Source organism: Hylobates moloch, unplaced genomic scaffold (assembly GCF_009828535.3).
Source record: "Hylobates moloch isolate HMO894 unplaced genomic scaffold, HMol_V3 SCAFFOLD_18, whole genome shotgun sequence".
NCBI lineage: Eukaryota > Metazoa > Chordata > Mammalia > Primates > Hylobatidae > Hylobates > Hylobates moloch.
Window position 1 is genome coordinate 67,023,999 of NW_026652293.1, and position 19,244 is coordinate 67,043,242.

Below are 19,244 nucleotides of genomic sequence, written 5' to 3' on the forward strand. Positions count from 1 at the left end.
CCAGGCTTTGGTATCAGGACGATGCTGGCCTCATAAAATGTGTTAGGGAGGATTCCCTCTTTTTCTATCGATTGGAATAGTGTCAGAAGGAATGGGGGGAGGGACAGCATTAGGACGAGTTAATGGGTGCAGCAAGCCAACACGGCACATGGATACATATGTAACAAACCTGCACATTGTGCACATGTACCCTAAAACCTAAAGTATAATAAAAAAAAAAAATAAGTGAGAGAATGGAGAAAAATAAATAAATAAACAAATAAATAAATAAGATTTTCAATATATTAGAAAAGTTGGAAAGCGATTAGGGGAGTGTGTGAGGGTACAGATGAAACAAGAAAGGAAATGAACTGATATTACTTCTATTCTTTCTATGTTATGTTTGAAATCTCCCAAAACCTTTTTTTTAATTTTACGGAATGCAATTAATTCCTCATCATTCATATTTCTAAGATCAAACAGAGACACTGCTTGGTAAATAAGAATATAGAATGCACCTATTTCCCTTACTTCTTAATGACAAACGCCTTTTCCATCTTTATTTTGTTCAACAGAACAGCTCTCAAAAACTATGAAATATTCAAAATGAATGCCAGGGATTTCTGTCTTCTGAATTAATTCAGATCTTGCAAAACATAACATATGATGTCAATACAACAGGGCAACTGAGAGTCAGAAACAACTATTTAAGTGAAACAAATCTCCCAGCATTGTCAAAATCATGTCTTAGTTTAAAAATATATAAAAAATATTCTTTACTTACATAAGAAAAACAATCCCAGAACTTTGGAAGAAACTGAGGGAATTTATGAAGAATCAATATAATAATCCATTCTATAAAATATTTTATGGATGCTTGATTGGTGGTGAAACCAGCCTGGAAAATCCTGTCAATAATTCCATTCAAGAAATTCTGAGAAAAAAAGTTCACAATTAAACAGTTACAGTTATTCATTTTAATTAAAAATAGTCTCCATTTAAAATAAAATAGCTTAAAGTTTGTATCATAAGTAATTTATTGGATCTACAACTCTCCAAGCAAAGAGACTCTAAAAACTACTGATTAAAATATAATGATGAAGTACCTTCATTTAGTACTTTATAATTTACCTGGAAATCAGTTCTATCTATAAGGAAGGTTATTCATCACCTGTATTTTTACAGGGAAAGGAAAAGACTCAGAAAAGCTGAATAACCTTCCCAAAGTCACATACCTAGTGAGTGTGGAAGAATTCAGGCTCAAATCAAGATCTGCCAAGATGCCAGGGCTTAAACCTTGTAACAAGGGATGGCACAGAGACTGAAGTCAGCAGGCGGGAAACAGCATCCCAGAGGGGCAGGTCTTGGGCCACTGAGCCCTCTGTTCAGGCTCATCGTCCTCCTGCCCTCATGGTCTGTGTTGCCCCACAACTACCACACTGTTCTCTGGCTAAGACCTTGAGCTCCAAAATCATCTTTCCCTCTTCCACCCTCTCCTCTTCAAAACTGTATTTCTATCAGGGGGACCGAACCTATCTAAGTAGCAGGTGAAAAACAATATCTATCTATATAAGCATATAAAAGTAATATGTATTATGTATATTTCTTTATTTTAAAGAAGAAAAATCTTACAAGAATTTCTACTTAGTAGAAAAAGAGCAAAAGGGCTCATTTTAAGCCCTGAGATAGTGTCATAAAGTGGAGCATACATTTTGTAGTTACGTTTGATTTTGAATTCTATCTCTATCATTCACCACTAGCTGTGTAACCTCTCAGGCAGGACACCTAACCTCTCTCAACTGCAGTGCTCTTAGAGGCAAAATGAGAATATGTATGGCCTACCTTGGAAGACTATTATGAAGGTTAAACAAAACCATCAGACATAACAGTTTACAACTCTGAGCTCCATAACAGACTGCTAGCTTTCCTTTTCCTTGCAAGTGTGCCCGCTGGGACATTTCCCCACCCTCTCCAACATCACCCTTCTCTCTAGGAGACCCTCTCCATTCTGAGAGAAAAATGCTCTCAGTAATCTAGTTGAGCATTTCTAAAATGTTTCCTTTTTTAATGCATCCTTATGTTTAATGATGTACTTTAAATCAAATAATACTAAAAGACCTGTGATGAAAAACAGCAACCTCCCCCACCCCCCACATCCATCAGAACTACTCCCCAGAAGCAATTCTTTTAGCTATTTCCTCTTAAATTATTCCAAATAGTTTTATTTGAATATACTTATATACTTACACTGTTACTGAAATATTTCTCTCTCACAGATATAAGACTTCATAAGATTGTAAAGAAAGAGGCTAGTATATATATTTTTTAATTCTGTCACACATTTAAAAGAAGGTAGGGAGGACAGTAGGAAATTTTAATGTCTGAAGGATGTTTTTTGCATTGAAAAATGTTTTTTAAAATTGCATGAGTTATATACCATCACTTTCTCATAATGATGATCTATTTTCTCAACAGGAATATTAAGCAAAGATGGTTAGAAAAATCAGATCGTCCATTCAACTGTTTCTTGCCTCCTCAGGGAACAGAAAAGATAACTTTGGATAAAGATACTTTGTTGTAAGATACTTGGCCTTTCCTTAGCTGGTTTATATGGTCACACTATTCATGAAGTTAAGGGCAAGGAAATCCACCATGTGAAACAATATTCCCATCCCAAATGATACAATTTGCCTGGTTTCTACAGTACAGATAATCCAAAACAGTGTAACACTCCAAAATAACGTAGCTACAGAAAATTAGAAGTATTTGCATTTTCTAATCAAATGGCAAATCAGACTTTAAACAGTTAAAATGTCACATTAAAATACCGAAGGGAAAAAATATTAAATGGGGCCACGTAAACCCACTTCTAACTTATTTCTACAATACCTAATTGCCTTGGTATTCTCTCTGTTAATAAAAACTTTTGAATAACTTCAATTTTAAGAACTGCAGAATAAATTTGAAACATCTTTTGCAATTTTAAAACAGTGTATGATAGTTTCTGCAAAATAGTTCAGTCATGAAATCGTACGCTTCAAAGGTACAAATATAATAAAAATACGATACCTGATCAAGTCTAGGGAAAAGTACCAGCAGAGTCTGCCACACTCGGTTTTTCACTCTGTGCTGTAGAGAATTCACATAGTAGCGTTTTTTGGACTTGGATACTAATTCATCCTGGAAAGGAGAAGGAAGGGAGTCAATTTTAAATTGTCTATTTAATTTGTGATTAATGAAAAAATCAATGACAACTTGAAATGTAAGAGGCTTAAATTAGGCACAGGGCTTTTTGTTCCCCCAAAAAGCAGTTAGGAGGATAAGAACAAGAATGGCACCTTAAAATATTTCAAACATTGACATTTTGGGCTGAGTGATTAAGAAAAATAAAAAATTTTTTAAATAAAACACTTCAAACACTGAACTTAGTTGCTTTCAACTTACATGTTTTTTTGTTTCTTTGTTTGTTTTCTTTTTTGAGATGGAGTCTCACTCTGTTGCCCAGGCTGGAGTGCAGTGGCGTGATCTCAGCTCACTGCAACCTCCGCCTCCCAGGTTCCAGCAATTCTCCTGCCTCAGCCTCCTGAGTAGCTGGGATTACAGGTGCATGCCAACACACCCGGCTAACTTTTGTATTTTCAGTAGAGATGGGGTTTCACCATGTTGGCCAGGCTGGCCTTGAGCTCCTGACCTCAGGTGATCCACCCGCCTCAGCCTCCCAAAGTGCTAGGATTACAGGCATGAGCCATGGCGCCTGACTAAGTGTTTTCAAAATTAGAAGGGGGCCAAAAAACTGGGAGCTATGGGTTCCAGGGGCGAAAAGAGATTGAGATACTGGATATATATTGCCACATATTACCATGTACCTCACAGGCACTTCTCACCTTGTGCCCCCGTGTCATATTCACATTTGGAATACTGGTATCTACAATCTGATGCAAACACCACTAAGACAGAAGCCACCCCAGTACACGGACAGTGCAAGGCATCTCTACACATGATGTGTCTCTAGACACAAGAAAATGGCAGCACTGAGCCTTTCCTAGTAACATAGAGCTCTCCCTGGCTTTTCATGGCTTGTGCTGCCTAAATTCAGCCAGCTGCAAGGTTTGCTTTTATCACCATAACTATTAGTGCTTTGGCCATAAAGCAAGATGGCACTGAAGGTATAACATTCTCAAACGTCTTAAAGGTGAAAAGTCATTCACCACCTCCAAAGCCATTTTCACATAATGTAGATGATCCTCATCTACTTCATAACTTCTCTGACCTTTCTTCTTCCATAATCTTGTTCTCTGCATTTTAGTGTATATAAAGTTTCATGACAATAGCTAAATTAATATAGATTTTAATGACTCCCAATGATGTTTAAAATCTCATAATCTCTATATAATTTCTGTTAAGAAATTTTCCTCTGATATAGGTGGGTTTAGGTTTCACATACTGCTCAACCTCAATGCAACTAAAAATGGAATCAGTAGGGTGGATCATTCATGCATTCAGGAGAAGCATCTTCATGTCAAGAAAGCTGCCCTTAGGACCTCACCAAGTCACCACTCTCAACTGGAAGTTGAGAATTCTAAAATTCCCTTTCAGCTCAAAATCTTCTTCTGTCTTTCTACTTGTTCCACTCAGTGTGCTCCTTTACTCAGAATATCTTTTCTCTACTAGTCTGTTTAACTCGTGGCCAGGTACTACTGAAGAAAATAAAAATCACCAGCCACAACTGACTTCATTAAAAATATGTATTCCACACAATGGAATACTATTTAGCCATAAAAAAGAATGAGATCCTGTCATCTGCAACAACACGGATGGAACTGGAGGTCATTATGTTCAGTGAAATAAGCCAGGCACAAAAAGACAAACTTCGCATGTTTTCACTTATTTGTGGGAGCTAAAAAATAAAACGATTGAACTCATGGAGATAGAAAACAGAATGATGGTTGCCACAGAGGCTGGGAGGGGTAGTGGTGGTAGGGGGAGGGTGTGGGGATGGCTAATGAATATAAAAATATACTTAGAATGAATAAGATCTAGTATTTGATAGTACAACAGGGTGGCTACAGTCTACAGTAAGTTATTGTACATTTTAAAATAACTAACAGTATAACTGGATTGTTTGTAACATAAAGGATAAATGCTTGAGGTGACATATCTCATTTACCTGATGTAATTATTACACATTGTATGCCTATATCAAAATATCTCATACACCCCATAAATATATACACCTACTATAGACCCACAAAAATTAAACATTTAAAAATATGTATTCCAGCTGTATCTGGGCCTTCATTATTGCTAGACCAATAGTTCTTAAACTGTATCAGCTCCAGAATCACAAGGGCTCATTAAAACAGAGTGCTGGGCACCACCCCCGGAGCTTCTGATTCAGTAGACTGGGGGCAGGGCCTAGGAATATGCATTTCTAACAAGTTCCCAGGGATGCTGACGCTGCTGATCCAGAGACCACACTTTAAGAATTACTGCTCTAGACAAGCATTTTGCTTTTTCAAGTCCATTTTCCAAAGCAGCTGCACCGTTCTGTATTCCCATTAGTGGTGCATGAGGGTTCCAATTTTGCTACACCCTCACCAATGCTCATTATTTTTAGTTTGTTTTCTTGATAGCCATCCCAGTGGGTACGAATGGCTAGTATTTCGCCTATGTGATTATTGCTGGCCTCTCCCCATCATTTTTCCCTCTCTACTGGATCATTTCCTTCAACATACAAACATGTTCTAATTATCTCCCATCTTTAAAAAGCCCCTTCTTTAACTCCAGGTTCCCCTCCAGGAACGACCCCTTTTATTCCCTTTTCTAGGGCAAACTCCTAAGAGACTCTATACTCACTGTCTCCACTCACTAAACTCCCATTTTCTTCTGAACTGTTTCTACTTCGGTTCTCATCCCGCCATTCCACTGAAATGCCTTTGTTGAGGTGACCGAAACAGCCGAATCCGACAGCCGGCCTGCAACCTCCTCGTCCTCCACGCGGCACTACCTTTCCTCGCTTGGTCTCTGGACGGCATCCTCTCCAGGTGTCCTCCTTAAATCATCCAGAGCTCGGCCCAAATGTCACCTGATTAGACCCTCCTGACCCCTCTCTCTCTTCTCTGAAAAAAAAAATTTTTTTTTTTTGAGATGGAGTCTCACTCACTGTGTTTCCCAGGCTGGTTTCAAACTACTGACCTCAAGCAATCCTCCTGCCTCAGCCTCCCAAAGTGCTAGGATTACAGGCATGAGCCACCATGTCTAGCCCTGACCCCTTATCTAAATAGCTAAATATATATTATAACGTGTATTTTTGTTCTGATAGAATACCCATACCCAGCTCCCATCACTTTAAACTCTATTCATCTTTTAGAAAACCAATAACATACTATTTCCTCTGGGACATCTTCCTTGACTCCAACACTACAGAGAGGGAATTGTTGCATAAAAAATATTTCCAAGGTTTTATATAATAAAGCTGACCTGCTACCTTCAGAAAATGAAAGTATTATGAATACTCCTGTTTTAACAGAGGGACTTCCATGAGTTCTGTAGTCATCCATACGTCCACACCAAGGTCAGAAAGCAGACCAGGCACTCTGCTGACCTCGGCTTTAAATGACAAGTAACTGTATCTGTCATTTAAACATTACATGGGGAACAGAGCACCATGCTCAACTCTACCCCTTCCTACCTAACTTGTCCCCAGATTTATTAAACCTGTTCTTCAGACACTAGAGTGTTCATTTAGAAATGATTTAGCAGGCTCAAAAACAACCTAACTGGACTGTTTTTATCTAATAAATAAGGAATTTTCATCAATCTTAGACAAACATCACACACCCAGATCTAGAAATAACAATATATTACAATGGAAGCAAATCCTGGGGTAATCTTTCACGGGCTCTCAAATCACAGCAATCAATTCCTAACATTTGATGCCATTTTCTCAGTTTTTACTTTTTCATTCCATTTCTTACAGAAAGCAATGTATGAATATAGCACTCTAAACATAACTGGGGCCAAGCACAGTAGCTCACTCCTCTCATCCCAGCACTTTGGAAGGCCAAGGCAAGAGGATCACTTGAGGCCAGGAGTTCGAGACCATCCTGGCCAACATGGCGAAACCCTGTCTCTACTAAAAATACAAAAATTAGGCCAGGCGCACTGGCTCATGCCTGTAATCCCAGCACTTTGGGAGGCCAAGGAGGGTGGATCACCTGAGGTCGGGAGTTCGAGACCAGCCTGACCAACATGGAGAAACCCCATCTCTACTAAAAATACAAAATTAGCCGGGCATCGTGGCGCATGTCTGTAATCCTAGCTACTCGGGAGGCTGAGGCAGGAGAATCGCTTGAATCCAGGAGGCAGAGGTTGCAACGAGCCAAGATCACGCCTTTGCACTTCAGCCTGGGCAACAAGAGCAAAACTCTGTCTCAAAAAAAAAAAAAAAAAAAAAAAATTGGCCGGGCGTAGTGGTAGCTGCCTGTAATCCCAGCTACTCAGGTGGCTGAGGCAGGAGAATCACTTGAACCTGGGAGGCGGAGATTGTAGTGAGCCGAGATCTGAGATCATGCCACTGCACTCCAGCCTGGGCGACAGAGCAAGACTCTGTCTCAAAAAAAGAAAAAACAAACAAACAAAAAACATAACCGGGTTTGACTGGCACTGGAAAATACAGAATGAAGTACAGATGGTACAGGAAAAACATTATCATTATTGTTCTCTAAAACCAAACTTGAGTTGGACAATTACCAACCAAGATTTTTTTCTTTTTTTCTTTTTGTAGAGACAAGGTCTCACTATGTTGCCCCAGCTGGTCGCAAACTCCTGGCCTCAAGCAATTCTGCTGCCTTGGCCTCCCAAGTGCTAGGATTATAGGCATGAGCCACAGTGTGACCAGCCCTAATCAAGACTGAATTAAAAATACAGAACATAAACTTTGTGTTTTCTCCTGACAAAAGATATTCGGAAGTACATATTCTAGCAACATAAAGGGCAAATGCTGACCTCTGACTGTTAACAACAAAGATAATTTAAAGTAAAATACACTTACTTTATCTAATAGCTTGATTGCAAGATCCTCCATAAACAACTTATGGGACATATTGGAGCCATCTAATAAACACAGGAATTTGATAGCACAAATTCTCACATAATGGTCTTCTCTCTTAGTACTAAAAAAATTAAATGATAAATTATGTTAATACATTTTCAAAACAGAAAAATAACATCAAATATTAGTTTCAAATATCATTACATGATCAAAACCTCTCAAAGTTTTCTAAAATTAAGCAGGTCCATACTTAATGACAATACTTTTTAATTTAGAAGAGATAATAGAAGATAACAAATGGATATATTACAAGGAGGGTCTATACAGAAAGTATGAATGAGCACAAATTCATTCAGATTTCTGGAGAATCAATGCACATGCTGCTGAACCTAGTTCAATAATACCTTATCTGTGGACAAAACAGATCACAGCTCATGAGCCTGTCCCTGAAAGAGGACCACAGATACCTCCATTCACTCAGGGGCATGAATGCGCATCAAACACATCAATGGCCTGCGATACCACACACTATCGGTGCACATTCTCCAACTGAGGGCAAACTCAGGAAGCACTGTGTGCTCTCAACACCTGGCATTTTCAGTAGCCAAATGTGGAAAGATAAATTAAATGAAATCGTCAGTATGTTCACATTCCATTATAATTGTTATAAGGTGAATAAATATTTTAATTTAATAACAAAGCAATTGTCTAGTAGAAATCAAAATCAAATTATTTGGCAACCACCAACTAGAAAAATTGACTTTTATTGTCACACTAAGCCAGCCAAGAAAAAAATAACTAAAAACAATGAAAAAAATGTACATATTTAATGATGAGTGACAGATGATTTAAAACATAGGACTTTCAGAATAATAAATACTTTATGATAACTAAATATTATAATCATTTGATGTCCTAAGCTCTAAAATAAGAGTGAATGATACAATGCTATTTTAATCATCTTTATAAACACACATACACGTTTTTGAAAGCCATGTGAAAAGATAAAACTTGAAAAAAAGCTATTTGACAAGCTCCAAAAAAATTAATTCAGTGGTTAGATAAAAATAGTTTTATCCCAGAAATCAAAACTTTAGGGCCTATCCCCACACTCATCGAGTTGTACACATTAACTTATGTACAGCTTTTTACATGTCAATCATACCTCAATAAAGTTTTTAAAAAACCAAAAACTTTAGAGTCTGTTCCAAGAGTAATTCTATTTTTGTGTGTAACATACTAACTTGTTAAATGGTGAATTTTAATTTCATATTAAACTGTACTGCCAAAAAAAGGACTGGAGAATAAAGTGTCTGTGCTGATCCCCGCAAAAGAAAGACAGGGGCTTTAAGCTCTCCATAACCATTTCCTTGTTTATGCTGGACTCTGCACTAAAAACTTTTAAAATTTTATCAAATTCTAGTGAATACTGAAAGATGTAAAGACAATATATTAGCAAGGGACTACAAGTTCTAACATACTTCTGAAGGCTCATCCCATCTTATTAATATATTAGATGTCACTTATTAAATTTAGCAAATACAGAATGTTTGTCATATGATGTTAAATTTTTAATATCTCATTTATGTGAAAACAGAGAAAATCTACCATACTTACTTTTCCATAACAATATTCGCCGCACAGTCATGTCCAAGGTTTTCTATGAAGGTCTGTACATCCTGAACAAGTCTTTCCACAAAAAACATTTGATAAAGAACAACAGGTTTTAAATAGAAAAAAAATTAAATCCCCAAGGTTAAAGTTAACTAATAATTTATATTCTTTTAATTGAAAGCCTCAAAACAAAGACATAATTCTATACCCAAGTAGGCACTTAATACAAGTTATGACCAGTTGAAATAATAGCATCTTTTACCTTTGATCACGCCTAAACACAGTTCCAAATATACAAGCCTCAAGGATAAGTTCGCTATAATTTTTAGCACTTGATAAAGATCCTTGGGACACATTTGAAGCAGACACTATCCAAGACTGACAGCAGTAACTTATCAGTGTATTGAAGACGCCAGTCTTTATAGCAGACATTTCAATTATCTTGTACATAATCTGGAATAAAATACAATGGTCATTTTATCCTTTTAGTTTTAAAAAAATCAGTGCTGCTAAAAACTGTTACTTAGTTTCAACATAATCATGAATAGTCTAAAAACTGTTAAATTCATTACTGTTAGAATAACTTTGCAAGATGATCAATAATCAGAGAAAGCTTACTATTTCATATCTTGATAATAAAAATAAATAAAATTTTACTGATAGTGATATTCATCCACAACTCTTCAAGAGAAACAACCAAAGCAGTAGAATCAAAGGGGAAAACACCTCACCCCACACACATTCAGCTTCCTTTGTTTGCATTTTGCCAGTGGCCTTCCTTTGGCTGAGGCAGCAAAGACCAGTGTCTCTAAGTATGTACTGTGGGGCAGAAAAGGACCAAGAAAGGCAGCACAGGGCTGCAGAGAAATAACGGAATCTGACTCTCCCTGTTCCCCTGGGGTTGAGGAGGTGCACTGGAATTCCACCTTGGTATGTTCCTTACTATCTCAGTGGCTGCAAACGAAAATACCTCCAGAAATCAGCAAGACCTTTTGATAAGGGTTACAGTCAGAAAAAATTTCTCTACATAAAAAAAAAAAAAACCTCAGCCAAAGTGCAATGACAAATGGCGCCTGACATCTGCCTTCAAGTATCCGGGTGAAATGAGACTGATTGTGGAAAGAGCATGCCAACTCCTACTCAACCCAGCGATCAATTACATTGTCATGGAGGAATGACCAGTATTGCTAGATTACCTCATTTCCAAGAAATCCAGTTTTTCATACAGATTTCCCAATTTTTTTTTTTTTTGAGACGGAGTCTTGCTCTGTTGCCCAGGCTGGAGTGCAGTGGCGTGATCTCAGCTCACTGCAACCTCCGCCTCCTGGGTTCAAGCACTTCTCCTGCCTCAGCCTCCTGAGTAGCTGGGATTACACGCATGTACCACCACACCCAGCTAATTTTTGTATTTTTAGCAGAGACAGGGTTTTGCCACGTTGGCCAGGCTTGTCTTGAACTCCTGACCTCAAGTGATCCACCTGCCTCGGCCTCTCAAAGTGGTGGGATCACAGGCATGAGCCACCATGCCTGGCCAGATTTCCCAACAATTAAAAGTTGCCAGGTAATCAAAATTTTCAATACTGTATGAACCAAACAAACCATTTCTGAGGCAGATGTGGCTCCAAGCTACTGTTTTGTACCTTCTCTTTTACATTTGTCAGATTTTCTCATTCTTACTCTTGATATTTAAGAAGGTTCAAAACTATTTTTGACTGAAGGAATAAAGAACCAAAAATCTAATTGCGAATATAACTCTCATGTTCCTCATGTGCTGAAGCTCACACACATGAAAAGAAAAGCAAAAAGAAAAGAAAGTTAGTTACCTCTTTTATTTTGAAATATGCCTGGCCCTTGATTTTGGCAGCAATGGTAAGAACTTTGTTATCAAAAACAAACTGAACAAAAGCTTTTAAATTAGGCCAGAATATCAGCTGAGTGTTGCTTAAAGAAGATATAATTTTCCAAGCCATGTCAAAAGACTCTATGCAGAGTGATTCAGAGGAAGTCAGAAGCTGGTAGAAAAAAAAAAAACATACTTATTTCAGAAACTTGACTGCCACTCCTATAGTTACTATTCAATTCATGTTTCACTCTATCTTACCTTGGGAACTAACACTTTCAAGCAATGGAACACTGGTAAAACTTGATCAGAAGAAAGAACTGTGAGGGCTTCTAGTGCAGACTGCAAAGTCCTTATTGGCATCTGAACGGCAGGTAGAAACGGTTCCAGAATTTCACTCCCTGTGGTTGGTATAAGGGTGTGATATTTTTTCAACAGGAAAGAGAGGCACACCCATTGATCATGAATATATTGTGCAACAATTTTTCCCCATCCTTGGGAAGATGACGATTCTTCCAAAACACTGAAATAAAAAATAAAGTTACTAGGCCATACTTCCCCAACTTGCCTCCACATCTTTTGCACGTAGCACATTATCCTTTCTAAAGGCGTTGGGGGGCAGTGTACAGATATAAATGGTCATTATCAAACAGTCTATCTACCAAAAACTAAGGAAACCACATAAACCTTAATTTTCTAACTTCTCTGAAAGTAGGTACTTTTGCTCATCTTAAATGATTCAGTGAAAACTAGATGCAGAAAAGTCAGCAAGTCTCCAGTAACAGAGATGAATAATGTTATACCACACTTTCATCCTGAATGGAGCTTCAGCTCCAAAATGTTGGGCAATCATGAACCCACGATGACAACAACAGAAATGGATTTTTAAGCCTTAACCTTCCCTGTACCTGCTGCACTCTGAGGGGTGAGCATAACTGCTCTGCTCCTCTGCGTGGGGCTTCTGCAGCGTCTGATTGAGCTGAAGAGAGGAAAGGAAGCTTTCCAGGGGCCCAGCACGGAGAGAGTCCAGCTGCAGCTCAGGCCTCTGGTCTATGGCCTCACACACCATGGCCAAGGCAGCCATGCTCACTACTCTCTGAATCTGACTTCCAAGTGTTGGCTCCTGAAAAGGAAATATGACAATGTTTTATTTAATAGGCGCAAGTCTTAATCAGTAATGACCTCAGTTGCCAGTCTATGGAAAGCTCAAGCTCTCCTTTTCCCTCTTCCTGCCTGCTCCTGAATATCAGGAGAAATAAAAGGAAATCCAATACACATCACTCACTTCCACTACTTCTCTACAGATTGGCAGTGGACAATTTTAAAGTAGCAATAAGAACTCAGCAATTTAGATTAAGACAACAATGGGTTCTTTTCATTTGGTAAACAGGTACCTGGAACTAGTACATGACAGATACACTACGTACAGAACTCAAAGCTGTGTGTAAGTCCTTCTTGACCTTTCTCCTACTCGCATACACATTTGCACGCAGCATTCCTATGGGTGAGCCTTATTTTAACTGTCTGCCGAAACATGTTAAAAAAAAATAAATAAAAGGCTCTAGGTTACAAATAATTCCCTCAATCAGCTGCACGCTACTTTTGGAGAAGTCACGTAGCCCAGCAGTTAAGAGCTGGACTCAGGAACCACAAAGCCCAGGTCTGAATCCTAGCTCTGTGCTACTACCAGTATGAGTGTAGACGTGCTATTACCAGTATGAGTGTAGACATACTACACCTTAGTTTTCTCATCTGTAAAATGGGGACAGTAACAGAATCTACTTCACGGGGTTATTGTGAAAATTAAGCAAATGGGTTACTGCAAGTAAAACACTTGGAACTCTACATGTAGGGGAGGGTAGTCAAGACAACCTGGGCTATACTTAAAGAGAAAATCAACAATCTCTCACCAAGCTAGGAGTGCAGGCAAGAAGTCAGACACAGAAAACAACAGCACTGAGAGATTACAGCAGTTCCCTCAAATACTCCCAACCAGTAATGTCTGTATCAGAAAGGAAATTTCTACTTATTCCATACCCCTCTCTCACTCTCCAAAAATAAATCAACCATCTCCACAGAAAAATTTTACATATCAACACTGCCAACATATGAAATAGAATTTAGTGTTACCTTTGAGCCAACTATGGTCCCCGCTAACCTTAATGTAATTCAGTGAATTACTAAAGGAAGCCAATTTTTAAGAATAAGAGTTACTGTGGCATGGTTCATGGTTTGGTTGTATATTTAGAACTCACAATGTTCTTTCATAACACTAACAGACCAATAGGTACTAGACAGGATGCTGAAATATTAATCATCTTCTTTATCATTTCCTCCTAGAATAAAATTAAATTATTAAAGCAGTCGAGTACCTTCTTGTTTTTCTTAGTAGCCCGGACTAGTTAGACTGATTGAGTTCAACTAATTAAACTCTTACCACATGTTAAGTGAAAATGGCTAACTTTTATTGAGGACTTTCTATCTGCCAGGTACAGTTCTAAAGACTTAACATGTATGAGCTTTCTTTAATTCCCACATCAGCTCTATAATCCCCATTTTGCAGGTGCAGTAAATGAGACACAGAGGGGTTAAATAATGTAGGTCACACAGTTAGCAAAAATAAAGCCAGAATTCAAACCCAGCAACTCTAATTCCAAAGCCTGTGCTCTTCATTACTAAGCCTTATTGTGCCATGTTTAAGAAATGCCTTGGCCAGGCGTGGTGGCTCATGCCTGTAATCCCAGCACTTTGGGAGGCTGAGGTGGGTGGATCACCTAGGTCAGGAGTTCAAAACCAGCCTGGCCAAGATGGTGAAACTCCATCTCTACTAAAAACACAAAAATTAGCCGGGCATGGTGGCGGGCACCTACAATCTCAGCTACTCGGGAGGCTGAGGCACGAGAATCGCTTGAACCTGGGGGGCCAAGGTTGCAGTGAGCCAATTGCACGACTGCACTCCAGACTTGGCAAAAGAGCCAAACTCCGTCTCCAAAAAAAAAAAAAAAAAAAAAAAAATGCCTTGAGGCCAGGTGCTGTGGCTCACACCTACAATCCCAGAACTTCAGGAGGCTGAGGCGGGCAGATTGCTTGAGGTCAGGAGTTCGAGACCACCCTGGCCAACATGGCAAAACCCCATCTCTACTAAAAATACAAAAATTAGCCAGGCATGGTGGCACACGCCTATAGTCCCAGCTACTCAGGAGGTTGAGATAGGAGAATTGCTTGAACCCAGGAGGCTGAGACTGCAGTGAGCCAAGATCACGCCACTGCACTCAGTCTGGGTGACAGAGCGAGACTCTGTTTCAAATATATATATATATATATAGGAAAAGATATATATGCATACATTACTCCAAAAACAAGAAAGATGGAAATACACACTATAAATGAGGCATAAAGAGCAACAGGAAGATGAAGAAGAGTGAGATACTAATCAAAGAAGACCTCTAAGAGAAAAGAGATTCCAGTTGGTCCATAAAAGGGGAGACCAGATGCTGCCAAGTGTATGCTGGAGGAGAGGGCACTCATTCTCCATGGAGGGACCAGACTGAATGACAGCCTCCATGAGGAAGATAGGACACATGCTTGTAATTTGTAAAACTCTAAGTAGCCTAGAGTGGCTGCAACGTCATGGCACTGTGGGAAGGAGGGGGAAAGGCAGTGGACAGTGCACAGCTAGGCTGAAAAATGAGGTAGGAAGCCAAGCATGGAGGGCAATGATGTCAGACTATAAAATGTCCTTTACTGGACACGTTTAGGCAAAAGACCTAGCACAGGTGAAATGTCTATATCTAAATGATTTTAAGATCAATGCCTCTTATATGTTTAAAATTATATTAAGAGTATCACTTGTAATCCCAGCACTTTGGGAGGCCGAGGCGGGCGGATCACGAGGTCAGGAGTTCGAGACTAGCCTGATTAACATGGTAAAACCCGTCTCCACTAAAAAATAGAAAAATTAGCCAGCCATGGTGGCATGCACCTGTAATCCCAGCTACTCAGGAGACTGAGGCAGGAGAATCACCTGAACCCAGGAGGTGGAGGTTGCAGTGAGCCAAGATGATACCACTGCACCCCAGCCTGGGTGACAGAGCGAGACTCCGTCTCCAAAAAAAAAAAAAGAGTTATCAATCTTAACCACATCTTATCACCAGAGGGTACTATTTTAAAACTGAATTTTAGTTAACGCTTTGTATGGTATCAAAATAGTGTTTAATAACTGAACATGTATTCCCTGTATGCCTTATTCAAGATAACTACAAACCTTGAATCAAAGAGGCTTACCTGTCCGCTGTCCATCTCTTGAAGATGCTGAATGGAAGCATTTTTCAAAAGAGAAATAACTCTCCAAATAGGGTTACCCCTTTTCCACCCAACCTTCAAATGCAGATTTATAAGCTCAGTTAACACCATCAGGTATAAATGGCAACGGTCCAGATCTGAAACCTAAGACAAGGATTAAAACACTTGAGGGTACAAGCAAGGTCCATGATTTTCACAAAACTACAATCCTTCAGGCAGGAAAAGTTTACTTAAAGGACCACAACAAGACAATGATGAGAAAATAAGTTCTTTTCTCCAAGCAGCCTTCCATAACCTCCCATGCAGAGCTAAGGACCTCCTTCTCTGTGCTTACACAGTGACTGTGCATTCAGCACAATTATGGTGCATTTCACAATTGAGTCACCTGTCTCCCCACCTGTGAGGCAGACCTTAGATGGCAGAAATTACCATCTACCAATTCTTACGTCCCAGGGCTAGTACATCATAAATAATAACGATAACAGTTATAACAATGACTACTTCCACTGTTTACAAAAATCACTTCTCACAAAAAAGATCACTGTCCCACTTTCATAAGACAACTAAGTTTCAGAGAGGTTAAACAACTTAAATGCAAATTTTTTGACTCATAAACCCAGAAAAAAATGGATTCAGCTCTACTATGCTAGTTAAATAACTAGCCCTGTGACATAGGACAAGTTATTTAACTCTTCGTTACTAAGCCTTATTGTGTTAAGATCTCATAATCCAGGTGGGGAGATGGATGACTCAATTGTGAAATGTGCCATAATTGTGCTGAATGCACAGTCACTGCCTAACCTTGTCCTTGTCCATACTATAGTAATATTTATCCATCACAGGGTTTCTGAAGGAATCAATGGGAGAAATTATTACTATATTAATATATCATTACTATACCAGAAAAGGCCTCCTATGGCACTTAGAAAGCACACAGGAAGTAATTTAATCAGTTTTTACTGAGCAACCACTGGACGCCAAGCACTTTGCCAGGTGCTAGGATACAGTGCAGACAGAAGGTAACAATTACAAGACTGAACAAAAGGGCAAGGGTGAGGGATGAAGGTGCCAGGGAGGATTCCTAAGTTTTTGGCTTAAGAAACTGGCAGGATGGTGGGACATTCACTGCGACAGTAACCTGGAGAACCTCCTGTACGAATTATGATGAGGGAGTCAGTTTTGAACAGTGAGAGAAATTCAACTGACACCATCATACAGCAAGCGACTATGGGCGTTAAGCTCAGAAGGTGGTCTGAGGTGGAGACAGAGATTTGAGGGTCCCTGGCAGAACTGAAGCTGGGGATGTAGATGAGATCATCAAGTGACAGGGGAAAGAATGAGAAAAGAAGGGGTCAAGGACAAGCTTTAAAGAGCTCTGGCTTCAAAGGTTAGGGAGCAGAGAATGGACATTCAAAGAAGAAATGGAAATAATGGCCAGAAAGATGCAGGGGCTGGGGCAGGAGAAGCATGACAGAATGACGTCATAGAAGTTAAGCAGTGTTTCAAGGGGGAGGTGGTCATCAGTGTTCACTAGAACTAAAGAATAAAGAAAAATACAGTTCAGAAAGTAACCATTAAGTTTATGAAAAAGAGTCACTGACAACTTTAGTGAGAGTCATTTCTGTGTTGTAACAAAGATAAAAGTCAAATTAGAATTGAGTCTGCTTAAAGAGAAGGACATAGGGTGCTAGAAGGGAACATGAAATTGAGAGAGGGTTCTTTTAAAATGAGGGACCCTTGGCTGGGTGCAGTGGCTCATGCCTGTAATCCCAGCACTTTGGGAGGTCAAGGCAGGCAGATCACCTGAGGTCAGGGGTTCAAAACCAGCCTGACCAACAGAGTGAAACTCCGTCTCTACTAAAAATACAAAAATCAGCCGGGTGCGGTGGTGCATGCCTGTAATACCAGCTACTCGGGAGGCTGAGGCAGGAGATTGCTTGAACCCGGGAGGTGGAGGTTGCAGTGGGCCGAGATCGTGCCACTGCACCACAGCCTGGGTGACAAAGCGAGACTCCATCTCAGAAAAATAAAAAATAAATAAATAAATAAAATGAGGACGCTTAAACCTGTTAAAATGCTCATGAAAAGAATTCAGGAGAAAAGTAGTAGTTGAAAACACAAGAAAGAAAGAAGACAATGGTGTAAAGTGCTTAAGAAAATGGAGACGGATGAAATCCCAATTTCCTTACTCTCTTGTAACAAAGGGAAGACAGGGAGGATGAGTTCAGGTGTGGGTGAGTGTATAGCGTAAGTCCATACATCTGGCAACTGGAAATTGAGAGCATTCCAGCCTGACAGCCACTATTTCCTCTGTGAACTAAGAGAGGCAGCGGCGTAGCAGCAGACCCAGCCAGCATCGCAAAGACCGAAGATCATCTGTCTTTCCAACTCAGTGGCCTCACATTGGTAGGTTGAAATCGGCTGTGGAAATTGGTAAATACTACAGAGGCAAGCTCTTTTTTCCCCTAGAGAGTCAGTCATTAAACACCGACCAGCACACTGCTGACAGGAGAAAGTGTGGGAAGAGAATTGTATTAAACTCTAAGCTACTAAACAAACGTACTTAAGTGGGAATTCTAATTAATTTATTAAAGAATGGCTTTTTCAAAACAACTTAAAACTATCATATATGGAATTACTTTTTAAAATCTTTGCATCTGAAAGATAAAATAACATTGAGCTTTCCCTTTATTTTTAGCTTCAAAATCCAAACAAACAAAAACATGTTATATAATGGGTCATCATATAAGCATAAGGGAGGGTCATTAAACTTCTTTTATATATGTTTAGAAATTTCCCATATAAAAAGGTAAAAATAATACTGAGGATAAAAAGTAGTATTGGAGCAAAACTTAAATTTTAAAGTTACTTAGATATTTAAATGACTTCTTGGTTAAATACATACACCGACTATGTACCCACAAAAATTAAAAATAAATAAATGCCTTCTTAAAATTTTAGGTGTACTAGAATTCATATTGATTGCTTGATAAAAATTAAGAAAGATATAGATAAATATTCCCCAATCCAAAGAGATTTTCATAATAGTTTCCTTGCCTTTCTATAATAAAATCTCAAGTCTTTCAGTTGAGCCCTTGTATTTTTATATTTTCATACCTGTGTAAGCTGTCAAACAAATGTATCAATATTTAATTGGGTATTTAAATAAAAGTTCTTAAAGTAAGAATGTTTTCTCATTTTATTGGCAATGTAAGCATTCAAGTCATTTCAACATTTGTCCCTAGAGATTTTAAACAAACAAACAAAAATTAACAGACATTCATATAAGAACTGGTATTTTCAAGGTATTCTTTAAGGGGAAAAGCTTGTTTACATATCCCAAAAGAACAAATTACGTACAGTCTAGAGATAGAGAAGACAGCTACAGTCACAGAGCATCCTCTATACCTAAAACCTAATTGCATTTAAGAATCACTGATGGAGCTTTAACACACA

The 19,244-nt window shown here is 38.9% G+C and overlaps 1 protein-coding gene across 8 annotated transcripts in view; it reads right to left on the reverse strand.

The window, feature by feature from the left end:
- The window catches only part of TARBP1 (TAR (HIV-1) RNA binding protein 1), a 90,941-nt gene that overhangs the window by 29,457 nt on the left and 42,240 nt on the right, over window positions 1-19,244 (reverse strand). For 7 of the 8 annotated variants that reach the window (XR_009210900.1, XR_009210901.1, XR_004245173.2 and 4 more), the window contains 9 exons: window positions 15,771-15,932; window positions 12,395-12,609; window positions 11,748-12,009; window positions 11,470-11,658; window positions 9,909-10,099; window positions 9,650-9,721; window positions 8,033-8,153; window positions 3,049-3,159; window positions 764-913 (listed from right to left, as the gene is read on the reverse strand). Coding sequence is in view for 5 of the 8 variants with exons in the window: in XM_032137586.2 (XP_031993477.1) it covers window positions 764-913; window positions 3,049-3,159; window positions 8,033-8,153; window positions 9,650-9,721; window positions 9,909-10,099; window positions 11,470-11,658; window positions 11,748-12,009; window positions 12,395-12,609; window positions 15,771-15,932 (1,473 nt within the window). In the remaining 3 variants the exon portion in view is untranslated. The remainder of the gene's footprint in view (window positions 1-763; window positions 914-3,048; window positions 3,160-8,032; window positions 8,154-9,649; window positions 9,722-9,908; window positions 10,100-11,469; window positions 11,659-11,747; window positions 12,010-12,394; window positions 12,610-15,770; window positions 15,933-19,244) is intronic. The other variant, XM_032137588.2, reaches the window with a different exon arrangement.